This window comes from Crocuta crocuta, unplaced genomic scaffold (assembly GCF_008692635.1).
Source record: "Crocuta crocuta isolate KB4526 unplaced genomic scaffold, BGI_CrCroc_1.0 scaffold277, whole genome shotgun sequence".
NCBI lineage: Eukaryota > Metazoa > Chordata > Mammalia > Carnivora > Hyaenidae > Crocuta > Crocuta crocuta.
The window spans coordinates 522,592-547,730 of record NW_027531912.1 but is presented as its reverse complement, the minus strand read 5'-3'; the positions used below and the strand labels follow the sequence as shown (position 1 = coordinate 547,730).

Genomic DNA, 25,139 nt, shown 5'->3' with positions numbered 1-25,139 from the left:
ACACACACACAACACACACACACACACACACACACACACACACAATCTGAAGTGAGCTCCAGTCTCTGCCCAACACAGGGCTCAAACCAGAAGATCATGACTTGAGCTGAAGTCAGCTGCTTAACTGACTGAGCCACCCAGGTGCCCCAAAGAGAATTTTTAAAATATTTCAGCAGGCACCTGAATGGCTCATTCACTTGAGCCACCAGCTCTTGATTTCACCTCCGTCTTGATCCCGGAGTCCTGGGATTGAGCCTCACATGAAGCTCCACATTAGCATGGAGCCTGGTTAAGATTCTCTCTCTTCCTCTGCCCCTTGCATGTGCTCGCTCTATCTTTCTCTCAAATAAAAATAAAATAAAAATAAAATATTTCAGAATACATAGCAGGCTAGATAGTCTGGGTGGCTCTAGCAAAGCAGCTAGATTCTGAATACTGTGTAAAACATACTTTTTGATACATTGCTGAGCTTGCAGGAAATTGGGACACTTTCTAGGAGGAGTATGCCGAATAGCAGCGTTGCTGTTGGGGATATTAAACAAGGAACAGACAGTAGGTGTCGGTTTACAGACTCCAGATTTCCCTGAAATCTGAGTCCAGCCTGTCTGAAGAGCACAAGAAGGAACAAAGAAAGAGGCTGGCCACTCCAGATTGACGGGTGGCAGGTTGAATAAGCAAGGGAACTTAGGAGACTTGCCTTGGTTTGCCGCAAATGGAGATCATTCGGTGCACGTGCACACACAGACAAGACACACACGTGCACCCTCCCCGCACATCTCAAACGTTTATATAGAGGCTTTAACTGGATTCGGTCACATATTTAGTCCAGATAATCCCAGCAACACCTTACGTTCTCAAGGCTGTGTCCATGCGAATGTTGGGTGGAACCTTCTGAAGAGAAGCCTCTCATTGCTTAGGTCAACCCAGAGTCACGTCCTCTCGCTGCCTCCTTCCAACAGCAGAGGGCGTCAGTAAAGCCATAGGTTGGTTCCTTGAAAAGACTGCAAGAATAGACAAGCTTCTACCAACATTGACTAAAGAATGAAAATTGAAAAAAGAATGCATACACCAAAAAACACAAAAATATTTCCAATGAGAAAAGAGATATGAGTATAGATTGTGTACAGACTGAAAAGATAATTCTGTGAGCAGTTTTTTACTGATAGACTTGAAAATAGAATGAAATGGGAAAATTCCTGGGAGAATATAGTTTAACAAAACTGACCCAAAAAGAAATACAAAATTGAGTACTTTTACGAGTGTTAAAGAACGTGAGGGGCACCTGGTTGGCTCAGTCCTTTAGGGATCCGACTTCAGCTCAGGTCATGTTCTCGTGTTTTGTGAGTTCGAGCCCCATGTCAGGCCCTGTGCTGACAGCTTGGAGCCTGAAACCTGCTTCAGATTCTGTCTTCCTCTCTCTCTGCCCCACCCTTGCTTGTGCTCTGTCTCTCAGAAATGAATAAACGTTAAAAAAGAAAAATGTGAAATAGTAATTTAAAATAGCCTTTGCTAAGCGAAATAAGTCAGGCAGAGAAAGACAAATACCATATGATTGCATGTATAGGAGGATTAGGAGGAACTTAACAGAGGACCATGGGGGAGAAGAAGGGGGGAAATAGTGGGGGAGAGGGAGAGAGGCAAACCATCAGAGACTCTTGAATACTGAGGACGGATGGGTGTGGGGGTGGGAGGGGGGAGATGGGCATGGAGGAGGGCACTTGTGGGGATGAGCATTGGGTGTTGTATGGAAACCAACCTGACATTAAACTATTTGTAAAAAAAAAAAAAGTAAATACCATTGTGGTCTTCCTGGTCAGAAACACTCTTATCAAAAGGAATATAAGGTTATTAAAGCGAGCACCATGCCACAGAATAGACAGGATGAAATAGATAAATGGAATTGAGTTGACACTACTGGTGGTTCATTAAAAGATTGTTTTTCTTTCATCCTCAATGTTTCTATGGTCTTTATATTAAAAAAGGAATGTATGTATGAAGAGTTAATTCACTGTTATCAAAGTAAACATCAATCAAATAAAAAAACAAAGGAAAAAAATAGCCTTAAAAATACAGGTCACCTGGGTTGCTCAGTTAGTTGAGCGTCCGACTTTGGCTCAGGTCATGATCTCACAGTTCATGGGTCCAAGCCTGGCATCAGGCTCTGTGCTGACAGTTTTCTCGGAGCCTGGAGCTGCTTCAAATTCTATATCTCCTTCTCTCTGCCTCTCCCCTGCTCACTCTCTGTCAAAAGTAAATAAATGTAAAAAAAAATTATTTTTAAAAATTTTAACACTAGGCACTGATAGTTTCATATACAAGAGCTTACCAAAATTATAAAAAGATCTTCCTAAAATAAAGAATGCTGTCTTGTTCTTTGGGTCCGTTACACTTTCAGAACCATAATGAGAAAGAAACTTTGTAAGAAGGAAAGTGACAGGTCAAACTTCCTCATGAACTCAGATGGAAGTATCCAAGCAAAACATTAGGAAAGTGAATCTAGCTGTATTAAAAACATAACCTATTATGATCTAGTTAGCGTTCCTTAGGAGTTCAGTGAATAAGGGAGAAATTGGTTAAAAAACATCTCCAATGTTTAACAAAATCTAACAACCTATTAATAAACGGAAGCTTTCTTGGGGAGCGGTCAGGATGGCAGGGCAGCATGGGAATTTTTTGCGTCTCTTGTCCCTGGAATGCAGCCAGATCAACACTAAACCGTCTTGCACGCCTAGAAAATTGATCTGAGGATTAACACAACAATCTGCACGACTTGAGCCACAGAACTCGGCAGGTACGCGGCACAGAGAGGTAAACTGGGGGAGAGAGAAGGCACGGAGGGTAGAGAGCTGTTTTTGCTTGCGGAGAGAGGACAGAGAAAGTGGGGAGAGTACAGGAAAAGCACTCCCCTTGAAAGCAGCTGGAGAGAAAGAGGAAGAGTAGAAATACCCACAAGGGAATTAGGGAGACAGAAAGGAGAAGGTTTGGATACCATTAAGACTCTACAAACAAGGGGAGCACAGAGTCTGAAACTCGGCAGTTCGATACCTGGCAGAGCTCTGGTGGGAAGAGTGAATCCCCAGGAGCAGAGAGCAAGGTCCTCAGGGTCCTTAGGTCGCAGGGGGAGAGGCAGGCAGTTCCCCTGCCCAGCGGACATTTGGTAGACACTGTGCGTCTGCCCTGCAGGCAAAGGTCCCAGCAGACCCTGGAGAACAGCCACGTTTGCTGGTGTTAGAACAAGGATGTTAAGAGGCAGTGAGGCCTGGCGCCAGATTTGTGTTGTGATATCTACCCTAATCCCTGAAACGCTGCTGCTGCATGATCAGGTGAGCTTTTTCTGGGACAGGCCGGCATCTGGCCAGTGTCCAGGCCTCTGCAGCAGTGTGGACATGTGAACATTGTTGGGGCTAGGCTGGCACCAAGTCATTGCTTGGGGACACCCTCCCCCAGAGGGGCTAAGCAGGTCAAAGCCACAGGGCGCCCAGATGGGAGGGGTTTAGAAGTGTAGCCCCATCTGAGATAAAACTCTGGAGGGAGCCTGGCAGGCTGACAACTTGGTTGTGGACAGTGTAGAAGCAGGGAGTGGACAGAGGCCAGAAACAAAGGAAGGGTGCTTGATTGCCAGTCGGTGAGACCACAGAGTTCTTTTTTTTTTTTTATTTTATTCGAGAGAGACAGTGCAAGTGGGGAAGGGGCAGTGAGAGTGAGAATACCAAGCAGGCTCTGTGCTGCCAGTGCAGAGCCTGATGCTGAGCTCGAACCCAGTAAACCACGAGTTCATGACCTGAGCTGAAACAAAGAGTCAGATGCTGTGAGCCACCCAGGTGCTCCAGCACAGAGTTCTGATACAAGAGACTGGAAGGCTGGGTGATGCCCATCTTCCGCACATGCACATACACACGCGTGCCGCAGAAATCCACCCCAGTAAGCTAAGAAGCACCATATAGTGGAGAACAGCCATTACACCAAGCTGTGTCCCACTGTGCTAACTGCTCTAGAGGAACATCACAAGTCTCTCGACCTGCTTGGTTTATGGACTGTAAAGTGCTTCATTGTTTGATTTCTAGGGGAAACTGGAAGTAATTTCAGTTGTATTCAACTCTGTTTGCTGGCCCATCTAGTCAGTTGGGTTTTTTTTCTTTTTCTTGAATAAGAGAAAGAAAAATTTATTTTTATCTTCCATTTTATAAAAAAGATTTTTCTTTAACTTTTCACTACTCTATTTTTTTACTTTCTTGTAAATTTCTTATTCTGTTTTTACTTTCATCATTTCATTTTATTCTGTTGTATTGATTTTTTAAATTTTCAAACATTTTCCTTCTTAAATTTTTTTCTTCTTCCTTTCTTTCTCTTTTTATTCCCTTTTTCCTCTGTTCTACCAAGCTTCTTTAAACAGCCAGACCAAAACACACCTAGGATCTAGCATTCCTTATTTGATTTTGTGTTGTTTCTAACACAGAATTTTTCTTTTTATTATTTACTTTTTTTTCCCCCACTAAATGACAAAACAAAGGAATTCCCCCAAAAGAAAGAACAGGAAGAAATGACAGCCAGAGAATTGACCAACACAGATATAAGCAAGATGACTGAACTTAAGTTTAGAATCATGATAATAAGAATACTAACAGGGATTGAAAAAGCAAAGAATCCCCTTCTGCAGAGATAAAAGAAGTAAAATCTAGTCAGGATGAAATTTAAAATGCTATAACTGCGCTGCAATCTTGAATGGATGCCACGGTAGCAAGGATGGGTGAGGCAGAGCAGCGAATCAGCAATATAGAGGACAAACTTAGGGAGAATAATGAAGCAGAAAAAAAGAGGGAGACTAATGCAAAAGAGCACGATATAAGAAATAGAGAACTCAGTAACTCATTAAAAAGGAATAACATCTGAATCATAGGGGTCCCAGAAGATGAAGAGCGAGAAAAAAAAGGGGTATAAGGTTTATAAGGTCAGCAAATCATAGCAGAAAACTTTCCTAACTTGGGGAAAGACAGACCTCAAAATCAAGGAATCACAGAGAACTCACATTAAATTCAACAAAAAATGACCATCAATGAGACATATCCTAGTTAAATTTCACAAAATACAGACAAGGAAAGAATCATGAAAGCAGCAAGGGGAAAAAAGCCCATAAACTTCAGGGAAGAGAGATCGGGTTCACAGCAGACCCATCCACAGAAACTTGGCAGGCCAGAAAAAAGTGGCAGGATATATTCAATATGCTGAATCAGAAAAATATGCAGCCATGAATTCTTTATCCATCAAGGCTGTCATTCAAACAGAAGGAGAGATAAAAATCTTACCAGACAAAAAATAAAGGAGTTATGACCACTAAACAGTCCTGCAAGAAATTTTAAGGGGGACTCTCTGAGGGGAGACAAAACAAAAGACCAAAAGCAACAAAAGACTAGAAAGGACCAGAGAACACCACCAGAAACTCCAACTCTACAGGCAGCACAATGGCAATAAATTCATATCTTTCAGTACTCACTCTAAATGTCAATGGACTAAACTGTCCAATCAAAAGACATAGGGTAGTGGGATGGATAAGAAAACAAGATCCATCTATATGCTCTTTACAAGAGACCCACTTTAGACCTAAAGACACCTTCAGATTGAATGTTAAGGGATGGAGAACCGTCTATCATGCTAATGGTTGCCAAAAGAAAGCTGGAGTAGCCATACTTCTCTCCGACAATGGAGACTTGAAAACAAACACTGTAATAAGAGATGAAGAAGGGCGGGGTGCCTGGGTGGCAAAGTCAGTTAAGTGTCCAACTTCGGCTCAGGTCATGATCTCGCAGTTCGTGGGTTCAAGCCCCGTGTCGGGCTCTGTGCTGACAGCCAGCGCCGAGCCTGGAGCCTGCTTCAGATTCTGTATCTCCCTCTCTCTCTGACCCTCCCCTGCTCATGCTGTCTCTTTCTCAGGGGGAAAAAAAAAAAAGATGAAAGGCATTATATCATAATTAAGGGGTCTGTCCACCAAGAAGACCTAAAAATTGTAAACATACTCCCAAAGTGGGAGCAAAAATATCAATCAGTCACACACATAGGGAAACTTATTGATAATAACACCATAATAGTAGAGGGACTTTAGCACCCCACTTATCGCAATGGACAAATCATCTAAACAGAAAATCAGTGAGAAACAATGGCTTTGAATGACACACTGGAAGAACTTAACAGATTTTTTCAGAACATTTCATCCTAAAGCAACAGAATACACATTCTACTTGAGTGCACATGGAACATTCTCCAGAATAGCTCACATACTGGGACACAAATCAGCCCTGAACAAGTACAAAAAGATGAAGACCATACCATACGTATTTTCAGACTACAGTGCTATGAAATTCAAAGTCAACCACAGAAAATATTTGGAGAGACAACAAATACTTGGAGACTAAAGAACATCCTACTAAAGAATGGAAGGGCTAACCAAGAAGTTAAAGAGGAAATTAAAAAGCACATGGAAGCCAATGAAAATGATAATGCCACAGCCCAAAAACCTCTGGAATGCAGCAAAGCAGTCATAAGAGGGAAGTATATAGCAGTCCACGCCCTTCCTAAAGAAGGGGAAAATGTATCAGATACACAACCTGACCTTACACCTTAAAGAGCTGGAAAAAGAACAGCAAATAAAACCCAAAACCAGATGAAGATGGGAAATAAAAAAGATTAGAGCAGAAATCAATGCTATCAAAATAAAAAAAAAAAATCAATGAAACCAGGATCTGGTTCTTTGAAAGAATTAACAAAATTGATAAACCCCTAGCCAGTTAGACCAAAAAGAAAAAGGAAAGGACCCAAGTAAACAAAATCAAGAATGGAAGAGGAGAATTCACAACCAACAATGCAGAAATACAAACAAGAATATTATGAGCAATTATATGCCCATAAATTAGGCAGTCTGGAAGAAATGGACAAATTAATAGTAAACTACCAAAACTGAAACAAGAAGAATAGAAAATCTGAACAGACTCATAACCAGTAAAAAAAATTGACTCAGTAATCAAAAATCTCCCAAAAAGCAAGTGTCCAGGGCCAGATGCTTTCCAGGTGAATTCTACCAAACATTTAAAGAAGAGTTAACACCTGTTCTTTTGAAGCTGTTCCAAAAAATAAAAATGGAAGAAAAACTTCTAAATTCACTCTATGAAGCCAGCATTACCGTGACTCCAAAACTGGACAAAGACCCCACTAAAAAGGAGAACTACATTTCCCTGATGAACACGGATGCAGAAATCCTCAACAAGATACTAGCCAACTGGATCCAACAGTACATTAAAAGAATTATTCACCAAGACCAAGTGGGATTTATACCTGGCATGCAAGACTGGTTCAGATCCACAAAACAATCAGTGTGATTCATCACATCAATAAAAGGAAGGACAAGAACCACATGGTCCTCTCAATAGATGCAGAGAAAGCACTTGACAAAATACAGCATCTTTTCTTGATTAAACACCCTCAAGAACGTAGGGATAGAAGTATCCTACCTCAAGATCATAAAAGCCCTATAAAGACCCACCGTTAATATCCTCAATGGGGATAAACAGAGCTTTCCCCCTAAGGTCAGGAATACGACAGGGATGTCCACTCTCACCACTGTTATTCAACATAGTATTGGAAATCCCAACTTCAGGAATCTGACAACACAAAAGAAGAAAAGGCATCCAGATTGGCAAGGAGGAAGTCAAATTCACTCTTCACAGATGACACGATACTCTATATGGAAAACCCAAAAGATTCCACCAAAAACCTGCTAGAACTGATCCATAAATTCAGCAAAGTCTCAGAATAGAAAATCAGTGTACAGAAATCAATTGCATTCCTATACACCAATAATGTAGCAACAGAAAGAGAAATCAAGGAATCGATCCCATTTATAATTGCACCAAAAGCCATAAAATACCTAGGAATAAACCTAACCAAAGAGGTGGAAAACCTATATACACTGAAAAATATAGAAAGCTTATGAAAGAAATTGAAGAAGACAAAAAATGGAAAAATACTCCGTGCTCTTGGATTGGAAGAACAAATATTGTTAAAATGTAGATACTACCCAAAGCAATCTTCAGTGCAATCCCTATCAAAATAACACCAGCATTCTTCACGAGCTAGAACAAACCTAAAATTTTTGTGCAACCAGAAACCCCAAATAGTCAAGACAATCCTGAAAAAGCAAACCAAAGCTAGAGGCATCACAATCCTGGACATCAAGGTGTATTACAAAGCTCTAATCATCAAGACAGTATGGTACTGGCACAAAAACAGACACTCAGAGATCAGTGGAACAGAATAGAGAACTCAGAATTAGACCCACAAACGAATGGCCAACTCATCTTTGACAAAGCAGGAAAGAATATCCGGTGAAATAAAGACATCTCTTTAGCAAATGGTTTGGGAAAACTGGACAGCGACATGCAGAAAAATGAACCTGGACACTTTCTTAGACCATACACAAAAATAAACTCAAAATGGATGAAAGACCTAAATGTTAAGATGAGAAGCCATGAAAATCCTAGAGGAGAAAGCAGGCAGAACCCTCTTAGACCTCGGCCACAACAACTTCTTACTCAGCATGTCTCCAGAGGCAAGGGAAACAAAAGCAAAAATGAACTATTGAGACTGCATCCAGATAAAAAGCTTCTGTACAACAAAGGAAACAATCAGCAAAACTAAAAGGCAACCAATGGAATGGGAGAAGATATTTGCAAGTGACCTATCAGATAAGGGTTAGTGTCTAAAATCTATAAAGAACTTAGCAAATAACACCCAAAAAACAATCCAGTGAAGAAATGTCCAAAAGGCATGAATAGATACTTTTCCAAAGAAGACACCCAGGTGGCTAACAGACACATGAAAAGATGCTCAGTGGCACTCAGCATTGGGGAAATACAAATCAAAACCACAAGGAGATACCACCGCACACCTGTCAGAATGGCTAACATTAACATGTCAGGCAACAACAGATGCTAGTGAGGATGCGGAGAAAGAGCATCTCTTCTGCACTGCTGGTGGGAATGCAGACTGGTGCAGCCACTCTGGAAAACAGTATGAGGCTCCTCAAAAAGCTAAAAATAGAACTACCGTACAACCCAGTAATTGAACTATTAGGAATATATTCAAGGGATACAGGTGTGCTGTTTCAAAGGGACACATGCACCCCAATGTTTATAGCAGCGCTATCGACAATAGCCAAAGTGTGGAAAGAGCCCAAATGTCCATCAACAGATGAATGGATAAAGAAGATGTGTATATATTTACACGTGTGTGTCTATATACATATATATGTGTATGTGTGTGAATACTTGTATATATAGATATACACACGCATACATACAATGGAATATCGGCAATCAAAGCAATGAAATCTTGCCATCTGCATCAACATGGATGGAACTAGAGGGTATTATACTAGGCAAAATAAGTCAGTCAGAATAGGACAAATATCACATAATTTCACTCATGAAGAATTTAAGATACAAAACAGATGAACATAAAGGAAGGGAAGCAAAAACATAAAAACAAGGAGGGAGACAAAAGATAAGCAACTCTTTTTTTTTTTTTTTTAATTTTTTTTTTAATGTTTTTTATTTTATTTCTAGGGGAGAGAGAGAGACAGCGTGAGCAGGGGAGGGTCAGAGAGAGAGGGAGTCACAGACTGAAACAGGCTCCAGGCTCTGAGCTGGCAGTCAGCACAGAGCCCGACGCGGGGCTCGAACCCACGAACCGCGAGATCATGACCTAAGTGAAAGTCGGACGCTTAACCAACTAAGCCACCCAGGCGTCCCTATAAGCAACTCTTAAATACAGAGAATAACTGAGTGTTGCTGGAGGGGCTCAGTGCAGGCCAGGGTGAGATGGGTGATGAGCATTAAGGAAGACACTTGTTGGGACGAGCACTGGGTGTTAAACGTAGGCGATGAGTCACTGGAATCCTGAAGTCATTATGCACTATCTGCTAACTAACTTGGTTGTAAATTAAAAATTAAGTAAATAAATAAAAAAGGAGCTTTCTCAGTAAAGAACACAATCTTTGGCAAACATCTGTCACCACTTTTATTCCACACTGTTCTAAGGTCTACCTAGTACAGTAAGAGAGTGAAAAACGAAAGATAGAAGCATTGGGAAGGAAGCCTCCCCGTCCCCATCCCCCCAAAAAAGCTGTTCATTATCAGATATTGTCATATATGTAGAAAATTCAAAAGAATCCACAAATTTTTAGAAATGTTAAATGTTTAGCAGGTGACTGGATATAAGGCCAATGTAAAAAATTACCTATAGATCTGTATATATTTCTTAAAATAATTTTTTTTACATGCATTTATTTTTGAGAAACAAAGACATAGCGTGAGCAGGGGAGGGGCAGAGAGAGAAGGAGACACAGAATCCAAAGCAGGCTCCAGGCTCTGAGCTGTCAGCACAGAGCCCAACGTGGGGCTTGAGCCCACAAAGCGTGAGATTATGACCTGAGCTGAAGTTGGATGCTCAACCGACTGAGCCACCCAGGTGCCCCAATATATTTCTATGCAATGTACATTTCTGCGTGTATTTCTCTATAAATAGTGAATGTAATCTTAAAAAGTTAATTTTCTGTTTTTTAGTTTATTTTTGAGAGAGAGAGAGAGTGCAAGCAGGGGAGTGGCAGAGAGAGGAGACAGAATCCCAAACAGGCTCCATGTTCAGTGCTCAAACCCACAACTGTGAGATCATGACCTGAGCCAAAATCAAGAGTTGGACATTTAACCAACTGAGCCACCCAGGCACCCCTTAAAAAGTTAATTTTCAGTCAGTAAATAAGAAGTATTGGCAAGGATGTGGAGTAAAAGGAACCCTTGTGCACTGTTGGTGGTAATGTAAATTGGTACAGCCTCTGTCGAAAACGCTATGGTGGTTCCCCAAAAAATTAAAAATAGAGATACCGTATGAGTCATTTATTCCACTGCTGGGTATTTACCCAAAGAAAAGTAAAACACTGATTCGAAAAGATATATACACCCTTATGTTTATTGCAACACTACTCATAATCACCAAGGTAAGGAAGCAATCCAAGTGTCCGTGAATAGATAAGTGATGAAGAGGTGGTCTTTTTGTGTCCATGCGTGTACACATATGCACATAAGCACATGCAGTGGAATGTTACTCAGCCATAAAGAAGAATGGGGTTTGCAATAGCGCAGATGGACCTAGAGAGTGTAGTGTGAAGTGAAATAAGGAAGAGACAAATACCCCAATGATATCACTTATATGTGGATTCTAAAAAACAAAACGAATAAACAAAAAGCAGAAATGGATCCGTAAATACAGAGAACAAACTGACGGTTGCCAGAGGGGAGAGGATTGGGGGTACAGCCTTCAAGTTCCGGAAGGAGTAAGTCACGGGAGTGCAGGTGACAGACGGCAGCGCCCCGCGAGGTGAGCACTGCACAGCTTGGTTGCAGAACTACTTACCACGCTGTACGTTTGGTACTTACGTGACATTGTGCCGACGACACTTCAGCACAGGCAGGGAGGAAACAAGTTAATTTGCAGTAGTAACCCTATTGAAAAGGTTGCTAAGGGTATTGTATATTGAAGGTCTATAAGACTTGTATGGAGGAAATTATAGAAACTTTTTTAAAATTTGTTAAAAATTTTACCATTTTATTAGTAGAAAGCACAGTTTTCTCAATTTGTCATTTTCTTCGAGTTGGTCTGTAGTTTCACTGTGGTTCCAGATCCCCAGTGTGGTTTCTCACGGGTCTGTAGGGTCTGTAAACACCGGCGCCAGGACTCACGGGGAAGACGCACCGAAGCCAGAACCTACCGTATAAAACTGTGGTACTAGCCACGGTATTTACGTGGCACAGGAAAGGTAGATGAGTTCATCAGCAGAGCTCGAGAGCCCTCAGATTTGGACCCGTGCAGATGTGGAAACTGCAGAGATGCCCAGTGGCAGCACGCGCCTGTGGGGAAGGATAAGCTTTCATAGATGGTGTAGAAAAGTTGGTTGTCCCTGTGGAGGGAACCACACGTGAAAACCAAATTCATATGTATGGAAGTTTAGAATAGTCCCACAGCCCGCCATTTGCAACTGTAGGCCCAGGGGAGCTGATACCGTTTCTGAGTCCAAAGGCCTGAGAACCACAGAGCCGATGTGTACGCCCTGGAGTCCAAAGAGCCAGGACCCCCGATGTCTTGGGGCAGCAGAGATGGAGGTTCCAGGCCAAGAAGAGACCACTCCCTTCCTGTGCCATGCAGAGGGTTAGATGATGCCTGCCCACCCTGACCAGGGTGGATCTTTAACTCAGGCTGGCAATTCAAATGCTAACCCCCTGGGAAAGGCCCTCAGAGACACACCCAGAAATAATGTTTTACCAGCTCTCTGGGCATCCCTTAGCCTAGTCAACTTGACACACAAAATTAGGTACCAGTTTTTATAAAGCTACGAAACAGAACTGTAGACTTTTTAGGATATAAGAATTTTAAAAAGAAGGGAATGACGTCGCTGTGGTGGGGGTGGCACCAGGTGGGCGTGTTTAGGTCCTGGCGTGGTTCTGTGCTCAAGGTAGTGCTGTGTTCACATTCTTTAGGGTTATTGAAAATGCAATTTTAAAGTTAATGAAATTTATTAAAAATAAAGAGAAAAGGTTAAAACTACCAGATGCTGGATCAAATCCAGTACTTGGTAGGAATGAACATAGAGCTTTGAGCCAGTTTGGTACGTTAGAGACCAAACTCTGAGCTGTATAGAACCTTTTCTTGTTACTTTGTAAGAGTCCTGTAAGTTAGGTGGCGTTATCTCAGTTGACATAAGCCCTCACCTGACTGGCTTCCCAGATCTTCCCATGGTACTTGGGTGCTGCGCTGGAGGGTGAGGAGGTCCGGCCGTGGCTCCGATGTATCAGCACAGACACGACTTTGGCTTACTGATGAGGGAGCAAATCACAGCACCTGTTCACCGCCCCCTGTGACATGTATCCCCTTACAGGCTACTGTCTATGGACTAAATGTGCTAACGCTCCTTGCTGAACGTTAGCTGCTTCGACTATTGCTACTGTTGTTACTCAGTCAGTGAGGTAAGGCAAGTTGATGTGACTTACTCAAAGCCCTCCTGCTGACCTGTGGAGCTGGGTTGTAGGAAATCCAGGATGTGCAGCTCCTAAGATTGTGCTGTTGCTACAGTGAAATGTTCTTAGAGATGCAAAGAGAAGTGTTGGTTTGAATTGAGAGCTTTGGAAGAATTTCCTTCATTTATTTGCACGTCTTTCAAACTTCATTTCTATGGCAAGGTTAACTGCCTAACATTTGTATAATTGAGGAATTGGTTTTAGGTGAAAATACTTTTAACTCTGACCATAAGATATTTATGCTTTTTAAAAAAGCACAGTTGTTTTTTGGGGCACCCGGGGGGCTCAGTTGGTTAAGCATCTGACTTTGGCTCAGGTCATGATCTCACGGTTCATAGGTTTGAGCCCCGCGTCGGGCTCTGTGCTGACAGCTCAGAGCCTGGAGCCTGCTTCCTATTCTGTGTCTCCCTCTCTCTCTGACCCTACCCTGCTCACGCTGTCTCTCTCTCTGTCTCTCTCAGAAATAAATAAACATTAAAAAAAAAAACAACAACCCAGCATTGTTACAGAAAAGCTGTGTATTGATAGGGCTCTTTCTTCTGTGCTGCAGACGGCAGACCACAGACTGTGAGTTTGGGCATGGACTTGCACTTGGAATGGATGAAACTGGAAGATTTTCAGAAGCATCTTGATGGGGAAGATGAGGATTTTACTACAGCAGATGCAATCCCGAGTAGTGAGTAGTTGGGGAACTTTGGAGATCCTTTTCATGAATCTAGATATGGGAAGCCTAATTTATCTTAATTCTTCCATTGTAGATTTATTGAGGGATGCTGTGAAAAATGGGGACTATATTGCTGTGAAAGTTGCACTTAATTCAAATGAAGACTATAACCTGGACCAGGAGGTAATACGTCTTAATAAAATCTCATGAAATAAAGATGGAAAGTAGCTCTTTTCACATAATTCAGCTTTACTTTTCATATTTTAAAAATTATAGAAGTAAGGGGGCTTGGGTGGCTTAGTCGGTTAAGCGCCAGCTTCAGCTCAGATTGTGATCTTGGGGTTCATGAGTTCAAGCCCCACTTTCAGCTGTACTGACAGCTCAGAGCCTGGAGCCTGCTTCAGATTCTGTGCCTCCCTCCCCTTCCCCTGCTCGCACTCTGTCTCTCAAATAAACATTTAAAAAATAAAGAAATAAAATGACTTCTATAGAAAAGGTAAGGAAAACTTCTTTCTCCTAGGACACTGCTTAGGAGAATGTGTCTCTTTCTCTGCCCCTCCCCAACTTGCATTTGGTCTTTTTCTCTTTCTCTTTCTCTCAAAAATAGAATAAACACTAAAAAATTTTTTTTCTTAATTATGAAAGTAGGGCCACCTGGGTGACTTGGTCGAGCATCTGACTCTTGATGTTTGGCTCGGGTCATGAGATGGAGCCCCGAGTCAGGCTCTGCACTGGGCATGGAGTTTGCTTAAGATTGTCTCCCTCTACTGTTTGTGCTCACTCTCTGTCTCTGTCTTTCTCTCAAAATAAAGAGATTTTCTCTCCCTGCCCCCATTCCCTCTCCCTAGCTCATGCTCTCTCTTTCTAAAATTAAATAAGTTAGAAAAGTAATGTTCACTTTATAAATTGAAGCACAGTAGATGTTATAATGTAGAAAATTATAGGCCTTGTGATTCCAACCCCTAGACTGACCATTTGGTTCACCTGTGACCTGTCTGGTTTTGTCTTTGGTTGAACCTCTGCTGCTTGAGGGGCATAAAATGACTCTCTGTGTCGGAGTCTTTAAGTTTAGAGGATTTTTATTTTTAGGTAGTCACATCTGTCAGTTCTTTATGGCTTTTTGGTGTCTTGGTCTTGCTTGCAAGAGATTTTTATATTTTCTTTAGTTTTCTTGCTTTAATGGTGGATTTTTAGGTTTATTCTTTAGAGATTATAGTTCAAAAAAGTTATCAGGATTTTGATTAAAATTGCATGAAATCTGGGGCACCTGGGTGGTGCAGTCAGTTAGGCGTCCAACTCTTGAACTCGGCTCAGGTCGTGATCTCATGGTGTGTGAGGTTGAGTCCCTTATTGGGCTCTGCTCTGATGGTGCGGAGCCTGCTTGGGATTCTGTGTCTCCTTCCCTGTGCCCCCCCTTGCCTGTGTTGTGTGCACGTTCTCTCTCAAAATGAATAAACATTAACATTTTTAATTGTATGAACTCTATAGATTAACTTGGCTGAGAATTGACATTTTTACATCAGAGTCCTCCAAATAAGAATCTGATGACTACATTCATTCGGCTCTTCATTTATTCCTAAAGCAGTTTTGTGAGTTTTCTCCTTCATTTCGTTCTTGCACATTCATTTTCGATGCTTTCCTACATATTTGGTAATTTTTAAATTATCTTAGTATGATCATTAGGATCTCTCTCACTCTCTCACACACACACACACACACACACACACACACATTTTTGTCTTCTAACAGGTTATTACAGGTGTTTGCTGAAGGTATTGATATCTGTGTGTATGGGGGGGGGGTGTCTCCGGTCACTTTGAAATTCTCTTTAATAATTTTTAAATTATTCTCTGTGTAGAGAATATGATCATTTGCTGAAAAGTAACTGTTTTGTCTCCTTTGTTCCCAGTAATGTTTCTTTTTCTGTTCTTGTAAATTTGGGGACATTTTGAGGAATAGGTGCTGGAGGCATCCTGTTGCGTCTCCTCTGAGTGGGGCTCTCGCCTTGGGCTCTGTGTGAAGTTCTCTCTGTTGTGCTGCTGGTTTCCAGGCGACAGTAGCCCTTATCTCCCTGGACTTGCTTTTGTTTATCTCCTTAAGTTCTTATCAGGGATGGATGTTGGGTTTTATCTGATGCTTTTTTTTCTACTTTCTTACATAGCTTGGTCTTTATTAATAAAGCTCAGCAACTACAGGGAACTTTCTTAAGTTAGAAAAAAGGTTCTTTCCCCTTTAACATGTTTTGTAGTCATAAGGTAATTTACAGATGAGAGGAAGTGCACTGTTTTATTTCAGTTCATTTTTTTTACATTTGTATTCAGATTGCTTATGCAGGAGAGTTTGGCTAAACTTTTGGATTGTAGCCAAATTAATTCATCCTAGTAGAACTTGGTTCTATCAGATGGCATTTGGTAAATGGCTTGGTTTTCCCATGTGTGTGTTTCAAATGATTGGACATATTTTAGTTTTTTATTTTTTGTCAACTTTATGTCATTTTATCTCTTTGTAAAAAGTATTTTAAGGGCGTGTGGAAGGTTCAGTTGGCTAAGCGTCCGACTTCGGCTCAGGTCATGATCTCGTGGTTTGTGGGTTCGAGCCCCACGTCGGGCTCTGTGCTGACAGCTCAGAGCCTGCAGCCTGCTTCCGATTCTGAGTCTCCCTCGGTCTCTGACCCTCCCCTGCTCACACTCTCTCTGTCTCTCTCAAAAGTAAATAAAATATTTAAAAAAGTTTTTTTAGTATGTTTTATTTATTTTTGAGATGAGAGAGAGAGACAGCGTGAGCAGGGGAGGGTCAGAGAGAGAGGGAGACTCAGAATCTGAAGCAGGCTGCAGGCTCTGAGCTGTCAGCACAGAGCCCGACGTGGGGCTCGAACCCACAAACCACGAGATCATGACCTGAGCCGAAGTCGGACGCTTAATCAACTGAGCGACCCAGGCGCACCAACATTAAAAAATTTTTTAAACAATTGTAAAGGCGAATTGTTTCTGATTGTTTATTATAAGTATATTTTAGTGAGGGGCGCCTGCCTGGCTGGCTCACTCAGAAGAGAGTGCAACTCTTAATCTCAGTGTCAGGAGTTCAAGCCCCACGTTGAGCATAGAGATTAATTACTGAAAAAAAGTAAATAAACCTTAAAAAATAAAAATAAGGATATCTTAGTGAAAGTCTTAAGTAGATGCTTAAATCAGTATAGTTCAGCGATTTCACACTGAGACATCCTAGGTGTAAAGACCTAGTTCTGAAATTCTTCCGATAGACACTGACGTGTTTTTTCCTCAACAAAACCAATGAAGGACCCAAGCGGGATGACGCTGGTGATGCTGGCCGCCGCGGGGGGGCAAGACGACCTGCTGAGGCTCCTCCTCCGGAGAGGCGCGAAGGTGAACGGCAGACAGAAGAACGGGACCACCGCCCTCATCCATGCCGCAGAGAAGGTCAGTGAGTCCCTGGCCCCCGCGTCCCCGCCCGCAGGAGCCCCCGCCTGTGGGATGGGATAGAGTCTGTGTCCTGTCCGAAGTGCAGCCCTCAGAGAGTTACGTGGCTTTAGAATCTCATATTTCAGTTTGCCTTGGGCTTGTTGTGAATAGGTTTTTTTTTTAATTAATAGCTGTACTTTGTAATTGAATTTTTAAAATGTGCTTCATCTAGTGGGAAGCGATTTATATTGAAAAAGGACCTTGGGGTGGGGGGGGCGCCTGGCTGGTTCAGTCAGAAGAGCATGCGCATCTTGATCTCAAGGTCATGAGTAAAGGGCCTCTGATTAATGTAATAATATGGGTTTCAATCTTGGATCTTTTAAAAACCTTTTCCATTTGAAGGGCGCCTGGGTGGCTCAGTCAGTTAAGTGTCCAGCTTCGGCTCACATCATGACCTCAGGGTTTGTGAGTTCAAACCCCACATCCAACCCCATCGAGCCTCGAGCCTACTTTGGATTCTGTGTCTCCCTCTCTCTGCCCCTCCCCCACTCAGGCTGTCTGTCTCTCCCTCAAAAATAAACATTAAAAAAAATCTTTTCCAGTTGAAATTAAATGTTCCTTTTGGTTAAGAATTTAATTAAAATATTCCCACGTATTATCTGTTAAAAGATTGATCTGCAGAGATTCTTGGGTTGAAACCACTGGTTCAGGTCCAGATGGAAGTGGCAGTGGGTGCGGCTGTGGGGCCTGAGCAGTGGGGCCCAGGCAAGACTCGGGTTCGCCGCCCTGCTTGGGGTAGAATCTGAGTATTTTTCCTGATGGCTAAAAATTTCAAATCATCAAACGGATCTTACTTCTAAAGAATTTTTGGAACTAAATTTGCCTTTTTTTCCTTCTCAGAACTTTCTAACTACAGTGGCTATTCTTTTGGAAGCAGGAGCTTTCGTCAATGTCCAGCAGAGTAACGGTGAGACTGCCCTAATGAAGGTGAGTTCCTCCCGCGCGTCACCTGCTCCCTCGGTGTTCACGAGTGTTCTTGTTGACGCCTCTGCCTGGCGCTCGGCGGGCGGAGACTCGGGCACAGAGCACAGACGTGTGAGAGAAACGGGCCGGCGGCGAAGTCGTTCACCCCCAGTGTGAGCAGTAGTGTAATAGGAGGAAGCACAGAGAGCTGTGGGGTCTCATGAAAGTTGGCGCCAGGCCTGGCAGCGTGGGCTCAGGCCGGGGGCGCCTGGCTGGCTCTGTCACTAGAGTAGAGGACTCTCCATCTCCGGGGCCATCAGTTTGAGCCCCACACTGGGCGTAGATTACTTTAAAAAAGAGAGGTGAGACAGGGTGGCTGTGACGGGCGGCCCGGCAGGGACGAGCTGCGTGCGTGCAGCCGGAGGCAGATGCTCTGAGGCCGGCAGAGCATGAGGCGCTCTCAGTGTTGCTTCACGTGAGTGGATCCCTCTCCTCAGCTTCAGGTTTCTTCGTGTGTGTTTGGGATTGTGGTTTGCTGGCCATTGCGAATGGAAAGTTGTTAAAGCTTCCCACGTATTTCTGCCTCTACCCGCCTCTGTTTACAGCAGTCTCCTGTTTGCCTCTAGCGGCGCCGAGCCCAGTCTAGAGTGTTCCAGGGGCAGTTGTAGATTCCTGGCCTGAGGTGCCGTCAGGACATAGCGGGTNGACCCCTGGGCGCGGGGGGGTGGGGCTCTGTCTCGCTGCCCCTTCCTAGACACGGCTGTGTGCAGGCTGCTCGCCCACGCAGGTGTTTTTGTGCGGCACCTGCTTCCAGCCGTCTTGCCAGACTCCGAGGAGCACAGGGACAGGCCCGACTTCCCACTGGGCCCGCGCGTTCCGGAGGCCACGGTCAGCCGTGCCTCCGCCGCCTCCCACGCTTGGGCCGTGCGCCGGGCTCGCGGCTTGTGCCTCCGGCTCACTTTTGGTTCGTGGAAATGCTCGTTTTGCCCGCAGCTCTGCTTCTGAATTTCAAGTTGCCTTTGTGTGTTTCTGTTGCCATATGCTTAGAGCAGAGGCGGCACCTCAGAGCATGAAGTGAAACTTTGTCTTCTTGAGAAACCTCCAGATACTTGCTGAGCAGCAGGCGCTGGAGTGGTGTGGCGCACGCGGAGGTGCACACAGGGCAGTGAGCACGGACACGGGGTGCATCCGGGCTGAGGAGTCGGGAGGACCTGATCCTGAGAGCATTCGGGGGCCACGGAGGGGTTTAACTGGAGAAGGACATAATCAGGAAGAAAGGTGATTGTTCTCAGTCTCCCCTAGGTCAGTCGGGGGAAGGAAGTGGATGAAAGACCAGCAGTTAGCAGATGAATGAGGGGGACGTTTTTTAAATTAAGTGAAATAACAGTCTGTACCCAGGTAGTGACAGTGGAGATAGAAGTGGGTAGACTGACCGGTGTTTTAAGGAGGTAGAATTCATGGGACTTGGTAACTGAAGGTGATGCTCGGTAATCTTGTTTCCTAATTTAGGGAACACAGAGGGTGGACAGTGGGGGTGGGGTTGCGTTCGAGCTGGAAGTGCTCAGATGTTTCGCATTGTGACCTTTTTGGCTCAGAAGCAAGGGGTGGGCGGTATATTCAGATTTGGGTTCATCAGTGTAGACAACACTGATTGTGTAGATTACAGCCCTAGGCTGAGAGTTGGGTCAGCACTGAGATTTGGAAGGGAAAGAAGGGTCAGCGAAGGCGGCTACATAGGAAAGACCAGAGGAGGAGGAAGATGAGGAGAGAGGGGTAGCCTGAGCATTGCAAGGAGGAGCTGGCCCGAAGCATCTGGGGGGCAGAGATGCCGAGGAATGATGGGCTGAGAAATTGGGAGAAATGGAGGAATTGCCCCTGGGAGTCAGCACTATCGGAGGGTGTAGGCGCCTTGGTCCCGGCGAGGTTTGTATTGGGTTTGAAGGATGCGGGATTGCAGGGGTGGGAGGCGGACCTTCCGCGGACCTGGCACTTAGAGGTTGGTCCGACAATGAGGAAGGCAGTGCCCAGAGGGGAAGAGGTTGAGGGAAGCTTCTTGCTTCCTCCCAAAGAGCAGTTCTGCTTAAGCAGAATTAACTGTTGTCTAAATTAGACTGCCTGTAAATGTATTTAATTTGGTTTTTTATTTTTTTGGTTTGCTTTGGGTTTTGTTTGCATTGGGGTTTTTTGGCACCTATTATTTAAGCTTTACTTAGATTTAGTATCTTAAATTGGCTTTATTGAATTTTAGAATTAGAAGAAATAAACATGAGGAGAGATTTTCAGAAATTTTTTAAAACATCATAAAAAACTTTTCATCTCTGAAATAGTGTGTGAAATTGATCGTTTCCAGGGTGTGAGGGTGTGGAGCAGCACCCCCTAATGCTGGGCATATAACTGGTTCCGGCTGGGCTTCTCAGCCTTCCTGCTACTTGACTGCGGGCCAGATCATTTGTCGGATGCGTAACAGCATCCCTAACCTCTGCACCAGACGACGTAGTCCCGGCCCGCAGTTCTAACAACCAGAAACGTCTCCATACGTTGCCTGAATTCGCCTGGGGGCAGAACTGCCCCAGCGAGAACCACTGGGCCACATGCTTTTGAAGGGCATTTGTCGGATGTGTCACGAGACGCATGCCCTTTGGCCTAGCGGTTGCACAACTGAGACACCCGCTCTGTAGAAATACTGTCCTGAGGAGTCGGTAGCATACCAGATGACCTTGTTCTTAGAGGAAAGCTTACTGGGTTGGCCCTGTTCCTTTTACAGAATATTATTTTAATTTCAGCCTCAGTGTTGTGGGGCAGAAGTACTGTTATCCCCTTTTGACCAGTGGAAACAGTGAGACTCAGAATTAAGAGATTTACTTGAAGTCACAAAGCGGGTAAGTAACAGAGACAGGAGAGAGCCTGGATGTAGGCCTTTATACTCTCGAAATGGTCTTTGAACTGTGTCCAGCTCCATCTTAGGTTCACTGGATTCAGATTTATATCCATGCTTATTTAGTCTTCCAAACAGCTTCTAGGAAGATCTTGAAATTATTTTGTGATGCTGAGAGATCTCCCTAGAGATTCCCAAGGGGATCTTACTGGTGTGGGTGCTCAGGTATCCGCCTCTAGGGCACAGGACTTGGTCTGAAGAGTGGAGCACGCCGGCGCTTAGAAGGGCCTGGTGCTGGTTGTGTCTTGGGACAGAAGTATCTTTTCCAGAGCCGCCTGTTTCCCCAGGAGTCAGGGATGAGACTGAATGTAGCACAGATGTCAGTACTGTTCACAGAGTAACAGGAGCAAACCACTTTGCGTTTATGTAACGGTTGGTAACCGTGGGCGAGACCTGATGACAGTGCCCCCCCGCCCCCCTTCTTGAAGAACACCTGGGCTCAGGTGTGGAGAACGGGACAAACGCTGGGTGGTAGTTATTTTACAGTTAAGTGATCGCTGCTCCTTTCTTCCGTCGCAGGCCTGTAAGAGAGGAAATTCTGATATCGTACGACTTGTAATTGAATGTGGAGCTGACTGCAATATTTTGTCAAAGCACCAAAATAGCGCCCTGCATTTTGCAAAGCAGTGTAACAACGTGTTGGTGTACGACTTGCTGAAGAATCATTTAGAGACGTAAGTGTGAGCGACGTGCCCTGGCTGGGTCAGAGTCCGCGTGGACACACGAGACGTGCGTACCTGCTCAGGGGAAGACTGTCCGGTAGAAGTCCTGACAGCAGCTCATGAGTTCAGTCAGCGGCAAAGGAGTTGTTTCTCTGCACGTTCTTGAGGTCCTCAGACTTCCAGACTTAGCACAGTCTTGTCTAGGACCGTCGCCTTCAAACCTTAATTCTGCTTGTAATTTGGCTTATAGACATTTTCTTAAAACTGTTTAAGCTGTAGTTCCTTTTTTTTTAAGACATAATTTTTAGAGCAGTTTTAAGTTCACAGTGAAGTTGAGCCGAAAGCACAGATTCCTCACCCTCTGTTCCCACGCCTGCACCGCCTGCCCGGGAACCTCTGCGGCCAGAGCGGCGCATTCACCAAACCCAGTGAGCCCGCGTGCAGTTACCATCCAGACTCCGTGGTTTACCTTAGGGGTCACCTGGTGTTGTGCATTGTGGGGTTTTCCCAGATGACATGCACCCACCGTTAGTGTCGTTCAGAGTACCCCTGCCTCTGTTCTCTGCTGGCCCCTTCCTACCCCCGACCNGGGGCTCGAACCCATGAACCGTGAGATTATGACCTAAGCCGAAGTCGGACGCTCAACCGACTGAGCCACCCAGGTGCCCCATAAGTCATTTTATTTTAATTGGAAAGTTCTTACAAGTAATTTAGTAGCTTTTTCACTTAAGAATTATTTTGGCAACACATAACAGAAACTTCACAAACAGTAGGTAACACAAGTAAGGTGTTTATTGTTCATAAAACAGGAAGTCGCCTTGGGTAGGAATAGCCACTCTTCCCCTTTCTCCTCCACCACACTTAGGGTGTGACTTGGATCTTCCTGCCTGCACAATGGTGACTCCGATTCCAGGATCACTAGTCTCTCTTTTTTTTTTTTTTACAAATAGTTTATTGTCAAGTTGGTTTTCATATAACACCCAGTGCTCATCCCCACAAGTGTCCTCCTCCATGCCCATCCCCCCTCCCCCCCACATCCATCAGTCCTCAGTTTTTGTCAGCATTCAAGAGTCTCTCATGGTTTGCCTCTCTCCCTTTCCCCCACCATTTCCGCCCTTCTTCTCCCCCTCGTTCCTCCGTCAAGTTCCTCCTAATCCTCCTATACGTGCAAACATATGATATTTGTCCTTCTCTGCCTGACTGATTTCGCTCAGCATAACACCCTCAAGGTCCGTCCATGTTGCTACACAGGCCAGATTTCCTTCTTTCTTAGGATCACTATCCTAAGCAGAAAGTAAGGTAAATTTCAGATGAAAGACAAAAACGGACCCAAAAAAAAGGCAATGCGTGTGGGGAGTCTGCCGGTGTTGGCGGCCTCTGCTGAAAGCCTTACCCAACCAGTAACTTTCACGAATGTCCTGGGCAAACAAAGTGGCGTCTTTACCTTCCGAACAAAATGGTTTAAAAATATTTTCTGAATTGGCACTCATTTCATTTGACTGCTTTCTAGACTAAGTACTATAAAAAGTGTGTGTGTGTGTGTGTGTGTGTGGCAGTTTTCAGATTTGTTAATAGAATTCTCATTTTCATTAGACAAACAAGTACTGAGTGCTGTCTGTATACCAGGAACTATTCCAAAGACTGGGAAGATGGAGACGGCAGTGAGGGGGAAAGATTGCTCTTTTAGAGCCTAAGTTTCCCCGTGACGACATAGACAGTAAGTCAGGTACACAGTGTGTCAGATGCCAAGTGATAAAAGTGCAGAGATGGGAAGGAGGAGTCCGAAGTTCTTTTTGTTGGTGTGAAAGCTGATTCGGGAAGGCCAGTACTCACTTGTACTCAACAGTTTGATAATGGTAATGACTCATGGTTCTTTCCTGCATGAATATTAACAACTCTACTCTTTTTTTTACCAGACTTTCGAGAGTAGCAGAAGAAACGATAAGGGATTACTTTGAAGCCCGTCTTGCTCTCCTAGAACCAATTTTCCCAATAGCATGTCATCGTCTCTGTGAGGGGCCAGATTTTTCAACGGATTTCAATTACAAACCTCCACAGAACATACCAGAAGGTAAGCCTGTGTATTCTCTGTTTGAAAAGTGACACTTTAACTGCTTTTTAAAGACACCTCTTTCTGTGAACATAACTTTCGCAGAGTCCCAGTGTGGACGGTAATTACGTAAAGCAGCTGACACAGAGCCATGGGGGCAGGAAGAGACCCGGCTGATACCCACCATCCTAGGTGACTGAAGGACCCACAGAGCACTGGCTTAGCACTTGTTTAAAAGTACGGAAGTTGGGGCAGCTCTTTCTGCCCACTGGTCCTATCCCTGTACTTTAGTAAAACCACCATTTTTTACAGGAAAAAAAAAAAAGTATGAAAGTTGGGTCTTAATAATTGCACTTTTTTTTTTTAATGGCTGCTTATTTTGAGAGAGTGCGCATGTGCACACAAGCAGGGGAGGGGGCGGAGAGAGAATCCCAAGCAGGCTCCCCTCTGGCAACGCAGTCCAATGTGGTCTGGAACCCACGAACTGTGAGATCACCTGAGCCAAAGTCAAGTCGGACACTTACCCAACTGAACCACCCAGGCGCCCCTAGTTACACTCGTTTTTACATTGAGTCTTATTAAAAGATTTTTAAATAAGTCCTATGTATTCCTTAGTGGAAATTTAAAATATAGCCATGAAAATTTCAGGCCATGAAAATTTAATTAAAGAGCCATTCATGACACCGGAGTTTAGTAACCTGGATACTGAAGAGTCATTGGTGGTTTCGACTGTCCAGCTAGTGAGTTCGCACTGCTGGGTGGCAGGCACGGGGCTGGGGGCTGGGGCGCAGGAGTGGGTCCCCCAGCTCATACGACTCCAGGGCTTCAGGCCCCGGATTGCCGTATGGACGAGGGACTGTTCTGCATGCGCACAATGTCGCAGCCTCCAGAAATTCTACTTCCAGAATCTTCCCAAAGATGCCTTGTCGTCTGCAGTTACGAGACCCTCAGTGTGGTGTCGCCTGCGCTGGGGCCTGTCAGGGCTGCAGGCTCTCGGCCAGCACCTTGGCGAGGCCGCAGGCAGCTTCTGAACACACTCAGCTCTGAGGACACCGACCTGGGTGTCTTGAGGAGACGGTGATTGTGTTTTAACACCTAGTTTGGCTGGAGAAGAGGTTTATATTGATACCACGAAACAACTGCTGGTTTTGTGTCATTTGTTATCTGTGAAATTCCCCTCTTAGATCTAACTCTTTCTGGCTGTAATAAACAGCACCCGAGTGAAAGATTTTCAAGTAGGATTTTTCCCGTAGACACTCGTCCCCAGTTGGGCCATTTTGAAGTTCCCGTCGCCCCCTCCTCCGTGCAGACGGTAACAAGGACTCCAGTCT

General features: G+C 44.2%; 1 protein-coding gene across 1 annotated transcript in view; it reads left to right on the top strand.

Moving 5' to 3' along the window:
- MPHOSPH8 (M-phase phosphoprotein 8) overlaps positions 1–25,139 on the top strand; it is a gene marked incomplete at its 5' end in the record, with an annotated part of 61,413 nt that overhangs the window by 32,964 nt on the left and 3,310 nt on the right. The window contains 6 exons of the mRNA XM_077774697.1: positions 13,666–13,791; positions 13,874–13,962; positions 17,076–17,216; positions 18,099–18,185; positions 21,616–21,770; positions 23,675–23,829. Coding sequence (XP_077630823.1) covers positions 13,666–13,791; positions 13,874–13,962; positions 17,076–17,216; positions 18,099–18,185; positions 21,616–21,770; positions 23,675–23,829 — 753 coding nt within the window. The remainder of the gene's footprint in view (positions 1–13,665; positions 13,792–13,873; positions 13,963–17,075; positions 17,217–18,098; positions 18,186–21,615; positions 21,771–23,674; positions 23,830–25,139) is intronic.